General features: G+C 48.8%; 1 protein-coding gene across 1 annotated transcript in view; it reads right to left on the bottom strand.

The window, feature by feature from the left end:
* The window catches only part of LOC133356750 (filamin-A-like), an 86508-nt gene extending 66394 nt beyond the window's left edge, over positions 1-20114 (bottom strand). Inside the window, 2 exon segments of the mRNA XM_061574407.1 lie at positions 9023-9549; positions 19989-20114. Coding sequence (XP_061430391.1) covers positions 9023-9398 — 376 coding nt within the window. The 5' untranslated portion in view covers positions 9399-9549; positions 19989-20114.
* Positions 20115-20404: the final 290 nt, after the last annotated feature.

Below are 20404 nucleotides of genomic sequence, written 5' to 3'. Positions count from 1 at the left end.
CCCCTTCGGCTGCTCTTCCGTCACCAGCCTCAACAAGCGGCCACCGTCCTTCATGACGACGTGGCCTGCCTCAGCCCACTTCGTTCCTTCAGCGGTCAGCACGATGCATCTGATGCACATTTGCACTCGTTCTCTATGTACGTTGAACTTCTTTCGCACCGTACGTAGGCCACCACGCTAATCGTTAGCTGGCTCTCCGTGGAATTCCAAGTGTACACCTCTTTCACTCTCTCCGCACTGCTTTTCGCACCTTGCAGCGTGCGTGCGATTCGTTTCCGTCGTCCGTTCCCGCATTTCCGATCCACGGTGCAGGAACCGATTGCAAGAGGACGATGCGGGCACCAGGGAAGGCCACAGACCAGGAATGAATTTGCGAGGAGAGAATCCATTCGTCTGTTTGGCATGATGAGGGCTCGCATCAGTGGGCCATGTTACATTGCTGACTCTCACAAACCGTAGCAAGAGTTTCATTACGTCCGAGTCTTTAGTCCCAGTTTCATCACAATTGTTTTATCGGCATCCTACCATGAAACAGGAGGATATGTGTGTCCCGTATGTTGAACTTCTTTCGCACCGGACGTAGCCAACCGCGCTAATCGGAGGTGCGGGGGGAAGGACAACAAACTAACAGTCGAATTTCTCGCAGAGCAGTGCAACGTGACATGTTAAAGCAACGACCTGCGGGAACGGATATCAGAGAACTACTTTTGAGATCCCTTCAAGTTACCTCAGGTCCACACAGTAGGGGGCAGCGCTTTCCCACCCACCCTGAAACAGAATACAGTCGTTTTTATTGAGCATTTTTAACTATCTCAACTGGAATGTAGTCAAATTAAGTGCGTTAGCCACATTTAATGCGATGTCGTTTTTTTTTTCTCCCTTGTGTGCAGCCATTGTTGGCCAGGCTGTGCCCATCAACTCACTCGCGCTTGAGAGTGAAAGCAACGTGAAACTTTAACCTCAAACCCAGTTTAATAATGGACAACACAGTACAAACAGTATTTCTGTACTTGAAGTAAATACAACACAGCACTGTAGTACTGCACAGTCTAATACCGTACTGCGAGCCAGTTCAGCCGATGGCTGTGCGGTACAAGTAATGTGCTTGTTAAACATCAATGTGTAAGGAGGTCTCGTTTACCCATCTATCTGCCAACTTTCGGTTAGAACTAATACTTCAACTGTCTACGAAGCACATTTTGCCTAAAGTCAACGTGCATTGAGAAGAGAGAAGGTCATAACGTCCGCTGTTTAACGTATCGCAAGCTTTGGCAAGCATGCAGTGGATAGTATGAGTCACCGCGGTCCATGCGGGTATATCCAAATTGTTGTTTTGCAAAAGCCTTGTTTTCGAGGTGAGCACCAAAGTGGTGAATGAGACGAAGAGCGGTGAAACTCGTGAACTATTGGTTTCTATATAAAAAAGGGAAATTTGTGAATATGTGTGTCTGTTCGAAATGTTTTACATACTTCCCAACATGCAACAAACTTGCAATTTGGCATGTGAGTAGCTTCCAGACTGTACACAATGCAAAAAGAATAAAAGTAGACTTTTGTATTTCGGGAGGGGGGAGGGGGCTCAATAATGGATATAATATATTGCACGGCAAGTGAGCGGCGACATCACGTCTGTGATGTCACCCGCATGCGGCAGCGTGACGCAGTGTGCCTGCTGACGTCACGCATCCCCCCCCCCCCACCCTCCGCGTAGGCCGTGTATTAATCCAAGACAAGAATCCAAGTCTCGGGTGAAGCCGGGTAGTACAGCTCGTTTGTCTATAAAAAAAATGGCCGCTCTACTACCACGTAGGATTTCGCCGCAGCTCCGCGTAGCTGTCGACGTGAGTTTGGGTTGTGGCGAATATTCGGCGTGATGGCCCAACATCGGCATTAAGAACCGGCGACACTGGCTGCAGTAGCAGCAGTAGCAGTGGTGGCGGCGGCAGCAGCTGCCAACCCTCTATAACGGTGTTCTTCAGTCATTTTCAGAGGGGGGGGGGGGGGCACTATCGCCGATAAGACATCATCAGTGTGAGGGCCGCCACACATTTGAAACCATTGGGGGTTTGACAGTAGCACGATGATGATGGGGCGGTGTTTTCACTACTTGTGTATTGTCGGGGGGCCGCAACGTCAGGGGCCGCACAAAAGGCCACCAGGGGCTGCCAGTGGCCCGTGGGCCTTGCAATGAAGGACACTGCACCTATACAATCTGAGGGAGAAAGAACGCGAGCGAGTCAATTCGGCTCCTCCCGAAGACGTTGCCAGCGGCGTAGAGCAAAACGTTGGCGGGACATCGCTCGGAACGAGGAACTGCGCGGTGCGAGCCAAAACACTTCGGATAAGAAAGCGATGGCCGCCTGTGCCTCAGCAGGGCTTTTCTGGAGGGGATAAAAAAAAAACGGCGAAGTCAATCGTCCGCAAGGAGAAGTTTGCCAGTGAACTGCCGTGCGAGTCACGTGGACAAGAAACGAATTACCGCGTGCAAACGTCTAGCTTGACAATTGATGTAACCCACTCTTCACAGCGCAGATAAAGAGGTGGCAGAGTGCAGTTGAACTCCTTTATTCGAATCCATATTACCCCCCCCCCCCGATCCCTCTTCTTGACTCCTCTTGTCTGGCGGAGATGTAGGGTCCGCCAACACTCCTGTCTGCCCTCCTAATCGTCCTGTATTCTGTGATTATCCACAGATTTTTCCGCTGTCCTGCTTTGTGGTGCGGCTTCCTCTCACCTGCCAAAATTGTGAGAACAAGTGGAGCCATGCGGAAAATATATCTTATTATCCGCCGTTATCTGGATTTTCTTTTTTTTATAATCGAGTTGAGAAAATTCGCGGACGACACCCGCGGGTGGCAGGACCTTCAATGTTCATCCCCCACCATCAGCGTGGGAAAAGAGTCCCTGTTGGCAATGGCGTCACTCCGTTTGGTTCTGTGAATTCACTTGGGAGTAAACATAGCCGTGAGGTGAGCTGCTGAAGGCATTTAATTTCGCCTTGCATCGCCACACATCCTAACTATCCACTTCAGCCAGCTCCAATGCCACACGCAACAGAAATGGCATAACCCCTTTAATGCAACCCAAATATACGTGCACATACGTCGAGCGTCGAGGAAGCGTTCAGCCGCGGAGCTTTGTTCAAGAGTCTCATGCAGCTGTCGTCTTATGCTGTGCCACTCTACATCTGTCGAGCCAAGGATTATTATCTCACTCGATATTTTCCGGTACGCCGCGAGCCTCTCTCGGCATAGGGATTATTAGCGGAAGGCACTACCGCCAGACGATCAACACGCACCTACCCACAGCCAGCACATATTATTGCACCCCATATTCCTGTAATCTTACGAACAGGTTTTAGGACAAGCCGAGGAGATTAGGATGTGGCTCGCCAAAATAATTTTCCGGAAAAGCGTTGTTTTTATTGACTGTTCCGGCCGAAATTAAGAAACTGCAAGGAGCGCGGCTTAATATTGGCCACCGCAGCGCTTGCAGCATTGTGCTTCTGCATCGGTGATCATGGAAAACACGTTATTGACTCCACTTCAACACCAGCCGGGGGCCTGTCGGTGTGCTGAAGCGTTAAGTGTCACTCGGCGTGAGTGGATGCAAATGCTGCGGCTGCGGGAGGGAGGCGAGTAGCAATTGGATTGTGTGTGTGTCAAGTAGCCATGGGATTGTGTGTGTGTGTCAAGTCGCCATGGGTGTGTCTGTGTGTGTCAAGTAGCCATGGGTGTGTGTGTGTGTGTCAAGTAGCCATGGGTGTGTGTGTGTGTGTCAAGTAGCCATGGGACTGTGTGTGTGTGTGTCAAGTAGCCATGGGTGTGTGTGTGTCAAGTAGCCATGGGTGTGTGTGTGTGTGTGTCAAGTAGCCATGGGACTGTGTGTGTGTGTGTCAAGTAGCCATGGGACTGTGTGTGTGTGTGTCAAGTAGCCATGGGTATGTGTGTGTGTGTCAAGTAGCCATGGGTGTGTGTGCCAAGTGGCCATGGGATTGTGTGTGTGTGTCAAGTAGCCATGGGTGTGTGTGTGTGTCAAGTAGCCATGGGACTGTGTGTGTGTGTGTCAAGTAGCCATGGGTGTGTGTGTGTGCCAAGTGGCCATGGGATTGTGTGTGTGTGTCAAGTAGCCATGGGTGTGTGTGTGTCAAGTAGCTATGTGTGTGTGTGTCAAGTAGCCATGGGTGTGTGTGTGTGTCAAGTCGCCATGGGATTGTGTGTGTGTGTCAAGTGGCCATGGGATTTTGTGTGTGTGTCAAGTAGCCATGTGTGTGTGTGTCAAGTCGCCATGGGATTGTGTGTGTGTGTCAAGTCGCCATGGGATTGTGTGTGTGTGTGTCAAGTAGCCATGGGTGTGTGTGTGTGCGTAAAGTAGCCATGGGAGTGTGTGTGTGCGTAAAGTAGCCATGGGAGTGTGTGTGTATGTAAAGTAGCCATGAGATTGTGTGTATGAAGTAGCCAAGCTGTGGTGCTTGACAGACACCCAAAGAAGGTCACTGAACGGGTTCAGCGCCACGACTTCCATGTTTTAGCAGCAGCAGTGTCGCAATGCTCCTCCGGGATTCATGTTGGTACGTCCCCGTGGATTTTTTTTTCCATCCGGTTTTGTCCCTCCACATTTTAGAAACGTGCATTGAGATTATTTGGATTATTTTGCTGCTATAAAAGGTCCACATGATAAGCCACTTTGTTGAGCTATCATTTGTGGGCAGGTCGCTTCTGAAAAATAAGTTGATACCTCAGTGGGCTTTGCCAGGTAGGATGGAGATGGTTTAGTGCTGTATTTGTGTGTAGTTTGGGTGATTTGTTTACTTTCTTGTACTTTGCACTACAATCGTGTTTTGTACCGTTTGTTGTAACGTTCTTATCCTACCCATCCTGGACATCTGGGATAAAGAGCTGTATGGCTCATCAGGATTCCTCCAGTATAAATAAATATTCTGATTACGATAGGACTGTTTCGCAGGAATATAGGGTACAATCGTACAGCACAGCGTCATCAGGGACAGACAGTGCCTTGTACTCTACCCTGAGCCGGGCTCGCAAGATTTTCTCAGGAAATAACGAATGAGAAATTAAGTTCTGGGTGCCCTCTTACTCACTTTCACCTTCGTCAACCTTTATTGTGCTTCTATTTGTAGCTTTTGAGATGTAAGATGGTGCCCCCAACATCAAGCAGTGCTTTGGCTTTGTCGTTGCCATTTACCAACCTTGGTCACCCATGCAGTAGAAAGATTTTGTTTTGAATGGCTTATGACCTGGATACAGGTCACCGACTAGACATTCAGGTTCTGCCCCCCACTGCCCCTAAATCTGGGGCAGCAGCTGCCTTCGCTTTTCCCTCCCGATATTCACACTGCCACGGCATTTCCTTCCGCAGCAAAATTCACGACCGAATCACCCTGGAACGTTCCAGATCTTCTCGCGCTCTCGTAAGCTCAGCAGAGTTGACCCCGGCTAGTATGCGGATGGGAAACTGCCTGCGTACACCGGCCGTTGTAGGCTTGGGGGCTGCAACGAGACCAGGAGATGGCAGCACCAGCGTTGAACTGAATCTGTCTGCGTGGATGCACTGCTTTCTCTGAACATCCTCATTGGCGTTTAGCTCCTGAACACGTTGCCGCGCTCAAGGACAGAATGGAATATCCACCGCCTTGCGAGGACGAGCATCGAGTGTGGAATGGAGGTGTGTCAGTCTGTCATGCTCGCCCGATCCATTGAGTACGCACATTCGCACGAATGAAACCAAGAGCTCGTGACGTTTACCCCGGGTAGGCGAAAGGTAAGGGTGCAGCACTGAAACAGCTTGCGCATACGGTGGCTGGCAGAAGGAGCTCTGGGGGGTCTCTCTCTAGACGGTATTTGGCCTACTCCTCCACGCTGGCCAGACATCTTGAAAGAGGTGGGAATACCCACGTTTTACCCCAACCACACGCGACATGCAGGTCCACTCACCATGGTGTGCCCAATTATACCACTGGGTGGACAGAGGTGTGGGGGGAATTTAAGTTGAACCGGTGACCTCCGGATTGCAAGTCCACTGTGCCACCACCATTACACCGCAGAGTATCCAGTTAAATAAAGGGCATTGCAGTGCATGCCTTAAATTGTAGTACCGCACGATCGTGTCTTTATAGCGGCAAATTAAATAGGACAATTAGGCAGCAGGCGTGAAAGTTTGCACACAAGATACTTCTCAATTGCAGGCTCAACTGCTAAGCTGCGGTCGAGTCTGAATAGTGCTTGGAAGGGCGACCACCTTAAATATAGAGGCTGCGGTGCTACGCAGTAGGCATCAGAGGTTAGCGCAGCAAAAGACACTCTTGAACTGCACTTCCATGTTCCCGCATTTACGCTTGCTGGTGAAGTACGGTCAAATAACCACCTCACGACCCGCGAAATCGTGGAGAGGCCCCCGTCCAGCGCCGGATCGACAGAAATGTCTGCGCACGTGGTTACACATGTCATCGGGGCGGCAACTTAAGGAAATACTCCCCAGAAGCAGCCTCAACCCGCAAACTCCCTCCACGATAACCACACAAAGCGAGCAGTTATGGACAGGATGCTAAATTATAAAGGAGAGGGCCTTTCACAGAGCCATCTGGACTGAACGCTACTGTATTGTTCCAAAACACCGACTCGGACTCCTTTAGCCAGAGGGCTTTCGCAGGACCAGCCAGGCTTTGAAACTGAAGACAGACAGATGATGATGCCAATGTTCACAACTGACTTGCCACTATAACGGCGATGCTGCCATGAGCCACACGATATAAGGGCCACGGACAATCGTCATCAATTGCTTCGCGCAAAATATAATTGTTGGTATTTTTTTAACATAAATTATTTACCGGCTAGATTTTTAGGCTATCAATAAATTGCTTGTTGTCGGAGAAATTAATGCTTTGGAAGATAACTTTCAGAGTCATTTATGCGATTTACAATAATTTTCTTAGTCGGTTGAGCAATAACTTTAGGCAACTGAGAGTATGTACGTTTTATGAGCATTACGCATCGTAATGATTTGAAAGGCCTGTTACGGCAGGCATAAGCTGAGTTACTTGCAGGTGAGGATCAATTGATACTTACTCGAACTTGAGGTACAACTAAGCACGAAAACAACATTAGACCGTCAAATACAAAGTATATGGTCAACCTATATCACGATAAACGTCACGTCATAAAAAAATTCAAAATCGTGTTACATCAAGATGCTGTACTTTATATCGCGGCAATACCCTCAATCTATAACCACGTGGATACCAGGAGTTTCTGCTGCAAGGGAGATCTGCCGTCACCTGCACACTTCACTGTTTCACGAATAGCTTACGGCCCGAGGCCCACAATTCAATATTTATCCCTCACTGCGAGCTGCACCAATCGGGTACTGGATGGGGAATATGTTGTTTAAATTGCCTAAATGCCTAACTTTAGCGCGCTCATTAAAAGGTGAGCCCTAATTAATTCTATGTTGTTGTTTGATAAGGCTGCGGTGTGGGCGATTGCTCACCAACGCTATAGGTTAAGAGTCTTATTCGGACCACAGTAATCCCCTGCATTAAAACAGAGACACGTTTAATTTGTGGGTTTAACCTGTCAAAGCAATTCCATTCACTCTCCCTTGACATGGACCAACCAGCCAGTGATGATCAAATGACATACCCAGGACCCTTCTTTTATCTTACTGAGTTTATTTGCATTGAACCTTGCCATTCGTTGTACTGTACTGTGGTGTTTGTAAAGTCATCCAGTTTGATGGCACATTAGATATACAGCACAGTTGCTGAGCACGATGGGGCCTGCAATCTATTCGCGATGAGTTTCGGATTTTCAGATTTTCACGGCAAGTTTGGATATTTTCCTTGGATTTCCACACGAGTGCAGTACCTACAGGACAATGTGCAGTCAGTCCCGTGCATTGCTGGGGCTGAATCGAGGCATTCATCCAGCACAAATTGCTGGATGTTATGCCCTCCCATGCCTTTCAGTCACAAAGAGTTTTCTGACCATACTTCACCACCGGTTTGGATATCACTCGACACTGCTGTTAGCCATGGCTAGGAATCAAACTCCGGCTGCCGGGTTCACCGTGTTGAGCACAAACTTCCACGGTCCTCCGATTAACACGGTTGGCTACGTACGGTGCGAAAGAAGTTAAAGTTCAACACCACTGCTCGCTTTTAGTTGTACAAAAGGCAAGTTGCATTTCATTTCCTAGGTTCACTCAGCCCATCATCCCCGTGGGGTGAATACAATTTGTGCATTGTGGAAAGGGAGTCAGTATCCTAGGCATGGGCTGCGACGTAGCCAGATGATGGTAGTAACAGCAGTGGATCGAATCTAACACGAGTGTGGCTTGCATACATCCGTTACCTATGCATACACTTCCATTGAAAACTAAAATAAACATGTTACTTACCTTGCTGATGCACTCAACTTTTGAGTGAAATAACCAACAAAAATATAAGGTCATTATCGTGCAAGAATCATCATTATTAGGGCAAAATGCCGTCTGTTAGAGGTTTACTAGAGCGCCTCCTAGCGGAGTCCATTCCTGCAGCAGTGGCGTGGACCACGGCACTTGCAGGGCTGCGCCTTCAACTTCCATCGCGCAACGCAGCAAGCAACGGTCCCAACCCCCCGCCAATGCAACTCCATTCATTCCCAAACATTCGCTCCACCACCACCACCGACAACGGGCACAACAACAACAACCACCACCACCGACAACGGGCACAACAACAGCAACAACCACCGACAACGGACACAACAACAACCACCACCAACACCACCGACAACGGGCACAACAACCACCACCACCGACAACGGGCACAACAACAACCACCACCACCGACAACAGACACAACAACAACAACCACCACCACCGACAACGAGCACAACAACCACCACCGACAACGAGCACAACAACAACCACCACCGACAACGGGCACAACAACAACAACCACCACCACCACCGACAACGGGCACAACAACAGCAACAACCACCACCCACCACCAAACCTCACCTATGGACACCAGCCTGATGCTCTGCCTCTCCAGGAACTCGAGGGCCACGGACACGTTCTCCAGCTGCATCTGCCGGAATGTGGGCCGCGCGTGGTACTTGCGGTACATCTTCTTCTGGCTGAGCACCTCGAGCAGAGCGATGAGCCGCAAGCCGTCGGACAAGTCCTTCTGCAGGTCGTGAATCCTCTTGTTCACGCACTTGAGGTGCTCATTACACCAGCGCGTGAACGTGTTCTGCTGGATCTTCTTCCAGGGCGCGTCTTCCGCCAGGTCCTTCTCCGTGGCAGGCATCTCCGCCTGCTGCTGCTGCTGTTGTTGCTGCTGCTGGGATGGAGGAGGAGGCTCGGACTGCTGAGGTTGCTTCCGTCCGCTCATGATGCGGGTTAAATAGCGGCGGGGCTACGAGACGGGGGAGGAGGAGGATGCGGAGGAGGAGGAGGGGCTCCTGCAGCAGCAGCAGCAGCGTCTGTCGGGGTGGGGAGGGTTTTTTTCGCCCCCAAACTTTCTTGGGGTCCACGACTCTACTCTGTGAATAGGACAACAACGCACACACACACAAAGCAATCGTTTTAAAGTGCTCGACACGACTTGTGTTTGAGAGTTCACGCGTGACGCGTCTCCTCCGACGTGTTTCTTACCTTTGTTGCGTGTGCGCGTGGCTCGCTAACAGCACTTGCCCCGACGGTCTGTTAAAGTCTATACGGGGGATCTTTGTATTTGCCTTTGGTGTAAATTGGTTAGTTCCATACCTGAGCACGTCGAACATAAAGTGACGATTATAATGGAACCAGTCCTGGGCTTCCCCTAGGTTGACTCGGCCTTAATTCGGTAACCCATGTGCAGTGTAGTTAGCCTGGTGGTCACCACGTGGCTAGCTACACCATTCACGTGGTAACTAGTGTAGTTAGCCTGGTGGTCACGTGGTAACTCGTGTAGTTAGCCTGGTGGTCACCACGTGGTAACTACACCAGTCACGTGGTAAATGGTGTAGCTTGTCACGTGGTCACCACGTGGTAACTACACCAGTCACGTGGTAACTGGTGTAGTTAGCCTGGTGGTCACCCATCTTAGGTTGTTATTCTGTTAAGGGGGAAGTTACCCCGTGTGTTGGAACTGAATAAATGTGTTGCCTTCAAAGTCTACGTCTGCGACTCAGCTGAACCCATTACACGAGTACAGCACTACACCGGTTGTGTGTTGGAGAGTAAATCCACAACATTTGCAATTGTTGTGGCGGGTTTAACGACGCATTTTTATTTACGCGATCAAACCCAAAAACAAAAAAGTCTCTTATGGATATTTTTATTGGTCGCGAAAGCCTACTACGTGTTGATCCTCAACAGACAGTTTGGGGGCAGTGTTGTTAGCGAGCTCCTATTAAAAGAAGTCGGCCGCCTTTGTCTCTCCTGTGCTGCTTTTGTTTGTGTTGTTTTGAAATAATTTAGGGCTGAGTCAACCTAGCGGGGAGGCCCAGCACCATGTTCGGATATTCGTCACGCCGATGTTTGGGCCTCTGATCGGGAATCGAACTCGTGGGAAACACCCCAGGTTCCGTTAACGCTGTGCGATAACCACTGCGCCACCGCTCCCCCAATGGTCTCACGCATACACCGGATTATAAGACGCAGCCCCATGTGTTAATATACCGCGGGATTACGGAATCTCACCCCACCACTACTACATGTAGTCGTAGCTACTACATGTGTAGCTACGGGCCCCGCACTTTCAAGGGCCCCGCGCTAAATGCTTTCAAGCTATTCCGGTTCAGTGATTCTGCACTTGCTCTATTACTATAGTACTATACCGCCTTCAACTTTTATGAACGACCGGGTGTTTAAGGTTAGCGATTTGTCGTATTATCTGTGGCTGTATAGCAAATGCAAAAATAAAATTACTTTACTGTGCAAGTAAAAAAAGTTGTGTTTTAATATGTTCGTGTTTTTTTTATTTAGGGCCCCTTTATAACAGATGCTGCAGGCCCCGCACTAGCTTCATCCGGCACGGCCCCCACGCCTATCGGTCGCGGTGGGGGGGGACTGTTTGACCATACTTCACCACGTGGGTCATCTCTTATGCTGCACTGCCATCTGCTGCCTATGTGGTGGTGCAGGTCACCCATCCCACAAGCGTCAAACACTACGAAGCATCAGGCACATTCGTCGCGGCTGATTGCTCCATTTGGCTTGAGCCATGGCCCTTTGTCAATCCACTGCTGGATGACTGCCTCCACCCACCCACCCACGCCTCGTCAAGTCGTCGTGTCTGTTGACCATACTTCACCCACGCTCGTCGGCGCGAATTGGTGAGAGGGCGGGACATTGGTGGGAGCCTCGGGGACAGGTCCAGATATTTATATTTAAACTAAATTATGTTTTCTTGGTTCATTCGGTAAAGTCACGTAGAATGGAAATAATAAAATAATACAAATAAAACAATACAATTATTCTCACGACGTTTCGGCCACAACGAGAAGACAGAGTCATTTAGACTCTGTCTTCTCGACAGACCTGTTCTCCCCCAGGGGTGTGTCATTCAGACTCTGTCTTCTCGACATACCTGTTCTCCACCTGAGGACGGCTGCTTGCGTTGTGGCCGAAACGTCGTGAGAATTATTTTATTATGTTTTATTAATTTTATTTTATTATTTTCATTCTACGAAAGAACCAAGAAGATGAATCCCTGCAGTCACGAAAGCTTTAAATCGAAATTTAAATTATGTTTGTTTTATTTGACCAGGTAAGGCCCACTGAGCTGCCTGGCCACAGGTGATGAGCGCGGCGAAGTGGCTTATCGTGTGAACATTTATCGCAACGGTGTCCACTGATGTTAGCCGTGAATCGTGGTAACGTAATTTGGGCATGGCTGGATTCAGTGCGATGTAATGCGCTCACCACTGCACCACCGCTCCTCTGTATCAGCACTGTGGCTCAAAAGGGCCAATTAATGAGCCTAATTGGCTATTATCCTACATTGGTGTGGTGAGCGAACAGTTTGTTGCCATAATTCGTAGCCCCTGAGGCTGGGGACCGGTGTAGATGGATTTGTCACGTGTGTCTTTGATCAGAAGTGTAATGAGTAATCCAAAGGTCGGATGAATAATCGATTATTTTCGATTGGTACAAGCTGTATGGTCACATGAGCTCTGTGGCCACTAGAGGGCGCTATATTCACAAGCATTTTGAAAATAAAAGAATCGAAAAAAAGTATCGATGTTGGGAAGTGGCCATAAGATCGTTGACAGTTCATCGATTCGCGATCGGGTTATCTCGCGGCATGCGGGCTGCGAACCGACTTCTATACACAATTCACGAATTTGATTTTAATTAACCCATGCGGCTTTGCGGTCGGACGTGGTACACCATTGCGTGTGTGCTGTGTGTATGCACTTGTGTGTATGCACTGTGTGTGTGCTGTGTGTGTGTGCTGTGTGTATGCACTGTGTGTGTGCTGTGTGTATGCACTGTGTGTGTGCTGTGTGTATGTACTGTGTGTATGCACTGTGTGTGTACTGTGTGTGTACTGTGTGTATGTACTGTGTGTATATACTGTGTGTGTGTGTACTGTGTGTATGTTGGGAGGGTGGGGAGGGGCTGGGTGGGGAGGGTGGCGCTGGGTGGGGGGTGGGAGGAGTGGGGCTGGGTGGGGAGGGGCTGGTCACCCCGTGGTGCCCTTATAAAACTCAACGTTTAACATACTCACGCCGGCTTGTGCCCGGCCTCACAGTCGGGCATTTTTGCGGAATACACCACGTCGCTGTTGACCCTGGCCATTGACCGAGCAACCCAACGTTCCTACCAGCTCCCTCCGCAGGAATGTGTTTTGATTACAGCCTCGGGTTGCCGCGATATGGCGATAAAGTACCACGATATATCGTACCACTGGTTTAAGGGCCACGATTATCGTCTCTCCCGTTTCGCACGCGATTATCGTTGCTCAGTGGACATATTTTATTTCCAGATAATATGAAATAAGCTTAATTATGAACATTTTAAACGTGGTTATTAGTGCTTTGAAAAAAAAATTGCCTGATACGTTTACAGAATCGTGGTTACAGTTCGTAAGTTTCGTATACACATGTAATAGATTTATATACCTCGTATTTGTTGTGTAGCTGACAGCATGTGCGTTACAAGCGTTACAGTTTGTAAAATTGTACAGATTAAGAGAAGACGTTAACAGCAAGGCTTAGGTTGAGTGAACTGCAGCTGAATAACTTTTAAAGTCATCTTTATTCCTCATGAAAAAAAAGTAAAAAAAAACAGTAAACATGAAATTACATTTCAAATGTATGGAAAACCCATATCGCGATAATGGCCATATCGCGACACCTGCTATCGTATGGCATCGTGAAAATGTATATATCTCGCGTTAGCCTTCACCAACATTAGCCAACGCATTGTTTGAACAGCAGCGTGGCCGGTGAAGAGTGCACAAACACGAGACGAGTTGACCATGGCCATATCCAACATCGGGTGGAAAGTGGTGTCCGAACCGGTTTGGGTCGACTCAGCCTTAAATTAATTACCTTGTGCGGTGTGTGTGTGTGTGCCGGATTAAGCTAGTGCGGGGCCTGTAGCATTTGTTCTAAAGGGGCCCTAAATAAATAAATAAACACGTAAATATTAAAACACATAAATGTTTTACTCGCATAGCAAAGTAATTGTATTTTTTATTTGCTATACAGCCAGATAATACGACAAATAAAAGTTGAAGGCTGTATAGTACTATAGTAATAGAGCTAGTGCAGAATCACTGAACTGGAATTGATAGCTTGAAATCATTTAGCGCGGGGCCCTTGAAAGTGCGGGGCCCGTAGCTACTACATCTGTAGCTACTACATGTGTAGCTGCTACATGTGTAGCTGCTACATGTGTAGCTACTACATGTGTAGCTACTTTTGCTACTAGGATCAGCCGGCACTGGCGGTGTGTGTGACCATCAGCACTGTGCAGACGCTGTTGACGGGTACACGGTGTTGTTGGCCACGCATCTCGCTCGCGTGTGCCGTGGCGGCCTTCACAGGTGCTCGTTAAACGGCACTTCACCTGCATGGCCTACACGATCCACGTGGCCGCGCGTGAGATATTTGTGTGTACACGTGCAGATGGCCTGGCTTCAGGGCGGCAAGTCTCGAGTGCGTCTCCATCAGCGATGGGGGCTTTATTGAGTGGGAAGGTATTCGTGGCATGTGAGTACTGAATGTTCTGACAAGACATGCCCTTCCTGTCTCCTGCTTGGATGATGAACACATTCACAATGTCGTCATGAAGCACGTGGAGTTATACAGCTCGCGGACAAGTCTAATTCGCAATTGGACCTATTCACCCGCAGTGTTATACAGAACTGTGTTTAATGTAAGTGGTGGCTCTGTGACTGCTCTACGTATGAACCCGCTCAAGGCGTGCGTGATGAATGACGAGTGATATCTGAACCGGTCCCGGATCCCCTGATCCTTTGATCAACCCGCACTGACCACAAAGGTGAAGTATTGTCAAATAACCCCCATGACCAACACAGCGTCTGAAGGCTTTCATCAAGCAGTGGATTTGTAAAGGGCTGTACATGAGTGTTATTAAATGTATCGTGTAATTTAATGACACTTTACCAAGTGATGTTTTGTAATGACGTATATTTTGATCTGCAACAAGATTTTTATTTATTTTAGTGATGCTATAGGTATTTGTGTATTGCAATTATGTTGTTAAACTGCATTGAAATAATAAACAGACGTGGTTTGGTTCACCACGTGAAAGTAAGTAAATAGATGTTACGATCCAATTAGTCCATGTTTGGGCTTTCTGGGCCAATTGTCTCCAGCAGCATCTGATTAAGCTGGGAAAGTCTGCATCGGTTGCAACTTTCAGGGTCTCATTAGCGAGGTGCAGCCTTTTTAAAAGAAAAACGCAACATCTATGGCGAATATTACAGGCAAGTTGCCCTTCAAGAACATCCAGATCATCGCAGGACACTGGCACGGCAACGTTGTACAATTCTAGATTTGAAGTTTTCGTAAAGTCATGTAGGTAAAAATGTATTTTATTTTTTACCTACGTGACTTTACCGAAAAAAACAAAGAGTATGAACGTTGTACAAGTGACGCGATAACCCTGGGTTTGGACTGAGCAATACCTGACGATTGCGTCACTCCAGTCAATAAATCCTTGCAAGAGCTCGACTTAACGAAAGCCGCGTCTCTCGTTAAGTCACCCAGATTTCGGGAAGCTAAGCAGGCGTAGAACCTGGTTGATGCGTTGGGTGGGTGACCACCATGGCGCCTACATTCTCACGCTCTAAATTAGCCGGATTTGAAAAATGCCACCGCAAATTATTCAATTGGGACTATACTGTACAGATAAATCATCGCCCCTACTGGCATACTCATGCCCCAGGTCACTCTTGCAAATGCCACTTGTCTTCGTCGCTGCCGGTTAAACAGAAGCAACTTGAAAGTTGAGGTCTTGCCTAGGCGACAGCGAGACTGCGCTACGTGGTGGGCAGTAGAGGGCAGTACATCGACATGCATTGTTGTTACGGGTACTGTGGTGGTGATTCTATGCTTAACACGGAGGCTTTCGCGACCAATATCATCCATGAGTTTTTATTAGATCGCGTAAATATAAATGTGTCTTCTTGGTTCATTCGGTAAAGTCACGTAGAAAGAACCAAGAAGATGAATCCCTGCAGTCACGAAAGCTTTTAATCGAAATATAAATGTGTCGTTAAACCCGTCACCACCCGACACAGCCAATTTATCTGCGCCTATTGTTGTGGTTCTATTCTCTCCCTAAAAGCGATGCTCCTCGTCTTCGCCAATCTGCTCTGGCCAGTGCGGTGAATGAAGTGTGGCCAGTCAACCCCGTCGACCCGCGCGGCATGGAGAACCCCCCTCGTCCGTCGCTGGATGAACACGAGGGCTCTGGCGTGCGCATTCATACAATGCAAATGTTCAAGCGGGGCCAGCATTAATGAACCTTTTGGCGGGACCCCGGGGTCTCATAAACCCCCGGCTCTCGTATAAACTGCGTTGCGACCTCATTTTATGCCCGTTGAAGGCGAACGACACGGCAATCTATTCCTCTCGACGAGCTCCACACGATGAGCTAATCAAAGTTTCGCTTGTTCAGCTCTTCTGCGCAGAATGATCCGCACCAGGTGGGCCACGGCGTTTATGTGCACGGTGGGACGGAGTCGAGAAAAATAAATTAGTTAATTACGATTTTGACTTCCGTTTATTCGGGACCCCGGGGTACCGCCGTAAGTATCATTTGTCGCAAGTCACAAAATTGGTGCCAAGATCCATTTTGTGCAATGTGCATTTGGAGTTTGCGTGTCTCTCTCTCCCCGTGGTCGCGTGGATGTTTTTCCGGGTCCTCCGGTGTCCACCCTCCACATTTAGAATCAACATCACGCGTTTAGAGTATCTTGGTTGCGATCGTCTGTGATTGCCAGGTCGCTTCTGGAATAGCTCAGTGCGCCTTACCTGGTAAAATAAACCAATAATAGTTGAATACAGTCCCAATGTTAACAGTAGCGGCGTGTTAGTTACTTTAAGATGTTTCTTGTTCATGTTTTTGTTTTGTTGCGGTTGCACCCGAGTCAAGAGCCGCGTGGCTCACAGGGTTCTATCTAATAAATCAAACTGAAATAAATGAAACTGAAATATAAAAAAAAATTTAATACCTATCGCCGGTGTCTGCTGGACAAGACAGACTCGATCGTGAACCGCTCGACTACTCACTGTGGGCATTCAGGGGGCCGGTGACGTGCACTTTTTATTTATTTAATCCGGATGCGGGGAACGTGGATCACGAATCGATCGTCGTAAATTTGATTTGTTCGTGTCACTGTTACCGAGTGACAGATCCAAAGTCCCAGACGCCAATCAGCCAGCAACAAACAGCACAGATTAGGTGTGAGCAAGGCTACAATAACTTGGGGAAAAGAGACCGATGGGATGGTGATTCCATCACTGTTACCGAGGGACAGATCCAAAGTCCGAGACGCCAATCAGCCAGCAACAAACAGAACAGCTAAGGTGTGAGCAAGATTACAATAACTTGGGGAAAAGAGACAGATGGGAGGGTGATTCCATTGCCTAGCGGTACGAGGGAATCAGCGAGGCGACCTGCAGTGTGGCGAGTGAGTAAGGAAGTAGTTAGTGGATGAGTGAGTGAGTGGGTGTTTGAGTGAGTGGGTGTTTGAGTGAATGCGGTGTGTTGTTGTGTATAGGAAGCAGTAGTGTAGCGGTTAGCGTGCTGTGCTGCGAACCTGGAAACCCGAGTTCAATTCCCGTTCACAGCCAACACAAGTGACGACTATGTGAGTCGGATCTGGGCCACCGCTAGATCGACTCAGTCTCAAATGAGTACCTGCTACGGTGTGTTAACATCGCCAGTGGGGAGACAAAGGCGGCCGGGCGTGGTGCTTGCCAACCACCCCCTCGTGTGCCGTGCCGGCCTTCATAGTTACTCGCTGACAGCACTTACCCAACAGTCTGTTAAAGGCTTATACGGGGTTATTGTCGTCTTTATCGTATTGTTGTGACCTGCGGTGTGGTGGTTGAACACGGTCCGCCTGGTAGGCCGAGTCATCGGCACGAGTGGACGGATTCAATGAGTTGAAGTTCATTGCTACAGGAGCCATGGTGGGAGAGAGAGAGGAGTGGCCACGCTTTGCGTGAAGAAGCCTCGACTAAGGAGTGACCAGGAGACGATGACGACACAGAGTGGATTAATGAGGCGCTCCGTGCAAAACGCTCCTTAAAAGGGAACTGGGAAAACATCCCCAATGGAGTCATCATCATCGCCACCACCAACCACCACGATCGGTCTTGATCAATCCACAGCTGGATGAAAGCCTCCCCGAGTCGTTGGTTACCATCCGTGTCACTCGCCCACTACTTCGCCACCGCTGTATTAATAACTTCCCATTGGTGTCGTCGTGAACATCGCTCTCTAACACCTGTGCACAGGTGTGTTTACCCAAGCGGCGCGGACAAGTTAAACGATCCTCTACAGACGGGTCGCGACAGACGACGGGCTGACTTACAGAATCACAGTACGTATCGCAAGGCTTTACGCGCATGACTGAGGTTGTTCGAACCACGAACCCCACTACCCCAGACACCGCGAAACAACAACGATTGAACTTGACAAGCCCGGCACAAGAGCTATCGTAGCGATCGCAAGCGTAGTGTCACTTGAGTTGAACTTGATCATACAAGATGCCCAACGCAGAGCGTGTTTAATCGGTGCGTACTGTCACTGCTGCGGTGCGGTTCAGAAATGCGGACATTACCATGTTGAACGAGAACGATACAAATGTCACAGCAGTGGGAAAACACGAGCAAGAAAGATTTGGTTGATGTGCGTATGTTGAACCTCTTTCGCACCGTGTGTAGCCAGCCAGACAGACGCAGAGGGGCACGTGGATCAAGTGAACGCGTGCAGCTCAGTGACATTAAAACTGCTGGGGGACATTGAAGCGGGCATGGTGGGCAGGATTGCCCATAGTCACGAATAATAATACAGCCAAAGAGAGGCCGTGCAACCACTGACAGGATGATGGAGCGATCACATCAGCTCGCGTTCAGGTGGATTACTGCATCGCAGGATAAGCGGCGGATGATGGCGACCGCTTGGGAAGAGCCCTTCATCCAGCAGTGGATTGATAATGGCTGATGATGGCGAAGGTGATGATGCAAGAATGCAAAGCAATTATGCACAATGAATATTATTGCAGGGTAAAAAAAAAATTCGCTTCAAAGTGTGATGCTTATACGAACGTCCACGGGGAAATTCCACATTGCTATGGCACGAAGCAGTTCGTCAATGTACCCATATAACAGTTACTGTTGAATGGCGAGGAGCAGTGGCGTAGTGGTTAGCATGCCTGGTCAGTGCGCACATGAGTGACAAGTGATATTTAACTGGTCATGAGCACCTTCCCCCCGGCACCAACCCGCACTGACCGGCGCGGTGAAGTATAGTCAAACATCCCACGTGACGTTCATCCACCCGGGGGAATTGACAAATGGCTATAAATGGTTAAATGTGCTCATTACTGCTGATCGTTGTATCGAGTCAAGACCAGACCGGGCACTGAACCGGTAAGATAATGAGTTTGATTTTACCATTACAGTTACAGCATTGCCTGTGTACACTTTATGCAAGTATTTACATCCGGGCATATTCTCCATACGCATCAAATAGACGCTTACACGTACTTTTAAAGTGCAATTATTTTCAAGCACATCATCACCCGCCACGGGTCGATACAACGAGCACCACTTTGCAGGAAAGTAAATATCGGTTGCACTACGTATTGTGCAAGTCCCCGGCACAGTAACGTGGAATTCTCGCCATAGGTTCGCGAAACCGACCGCGACACGGACACGCGTGCAACGAGGACATCCACCACCAACATCGTTCATGCGCACGGCGATCCATTTACAGATACCCCCACCGGTGTCTCATGAACACCTCTCATCACTGCCTTCTCGACGCGTGATTTGATCGTTGTCAAAAACGATGGCTCCATATCCACTACAGAGAAGCGAGTGTTAGAAGATGTATTCATTCCTGTGTGAGACGTGAAATAAAAGATAGCGTTGTTTCTCTCCCTTCCAATGAATTTCTCCCTATTATTTACCACGTGTCTGTGTGTGTATACAGGGGTGAATGTGGCCATGCAACCCAAACGATGGTACCCGCATGAGTAAACCAGGAGGAAGAGCAAAACGACACAAACGCTCTCCTAAAGCCCTCTCGTCGTGGCTACAAGCAGCAGACCTCTCGCATTGCCATTCAACTCCGCAACATGTTTCCCAACGCAAGAATAGAATACACACGCAAACAACGACTCGGTCGACTCGAGCTGATCATATGTGTTACAGAGTTGTGCATGCGTATGTGTGGTTAAAAAAAAAACATCTATAGATATATATATAAAAAAAAACGTAATAACCTTGCATTTGCTGGTTGATGTACGCGTGAGAGTTGAGAGTTCCCGCTGCTGCTGCTGCCGCTGCTGATTCTGCGCGTATGGATGGACACAGAACGCTCCGGAAAACGTTTGCACAGCGCTTTAAATAGTGACAGATGACGTCACCCCCCCCCCCCCCCCTGTTCACCCCCCCCCCCCCCCATCCTCTCCCCCCCCAAAAAACACTGTCGCACCATGTCAGAACCATCAGAAACATCACGTTACCCCAAATCCCCCACCCCACCACCACCGCTCTGCTTCCCTCCCCAACCTCCCAGCCTTCCTCCATCACCTCCCCCACCACCCTCCCCCCACCGCTTTCTCTTTCTCGCCGCGACCATCGATCGGCTCTCATCTTGACATCAACAACTGAGCCCCGAGTTCTCATGCTGCGCGCG

This window comes from Lethenteron reissneri, chromosome 55, assembly GCF_015708825.2.
Source record: "Lethenteron reissneri isolate LAM-NWPU_2019-01 chromosome 55, ASM1570882v1, whole genome shotgun sequence".
Classification (NCBI taxonomy): Eukaryota; Metazoa; Chordata; class Hyperoartia; order Petromyzontiformes; family Petromyzontidae; genus Lethenteron; species Lethenteron reissneri.
Note: the sequence above shows the minus strand (reverse complement) of the source record. Positions and strands in the feature narration are given on the sequence as shown.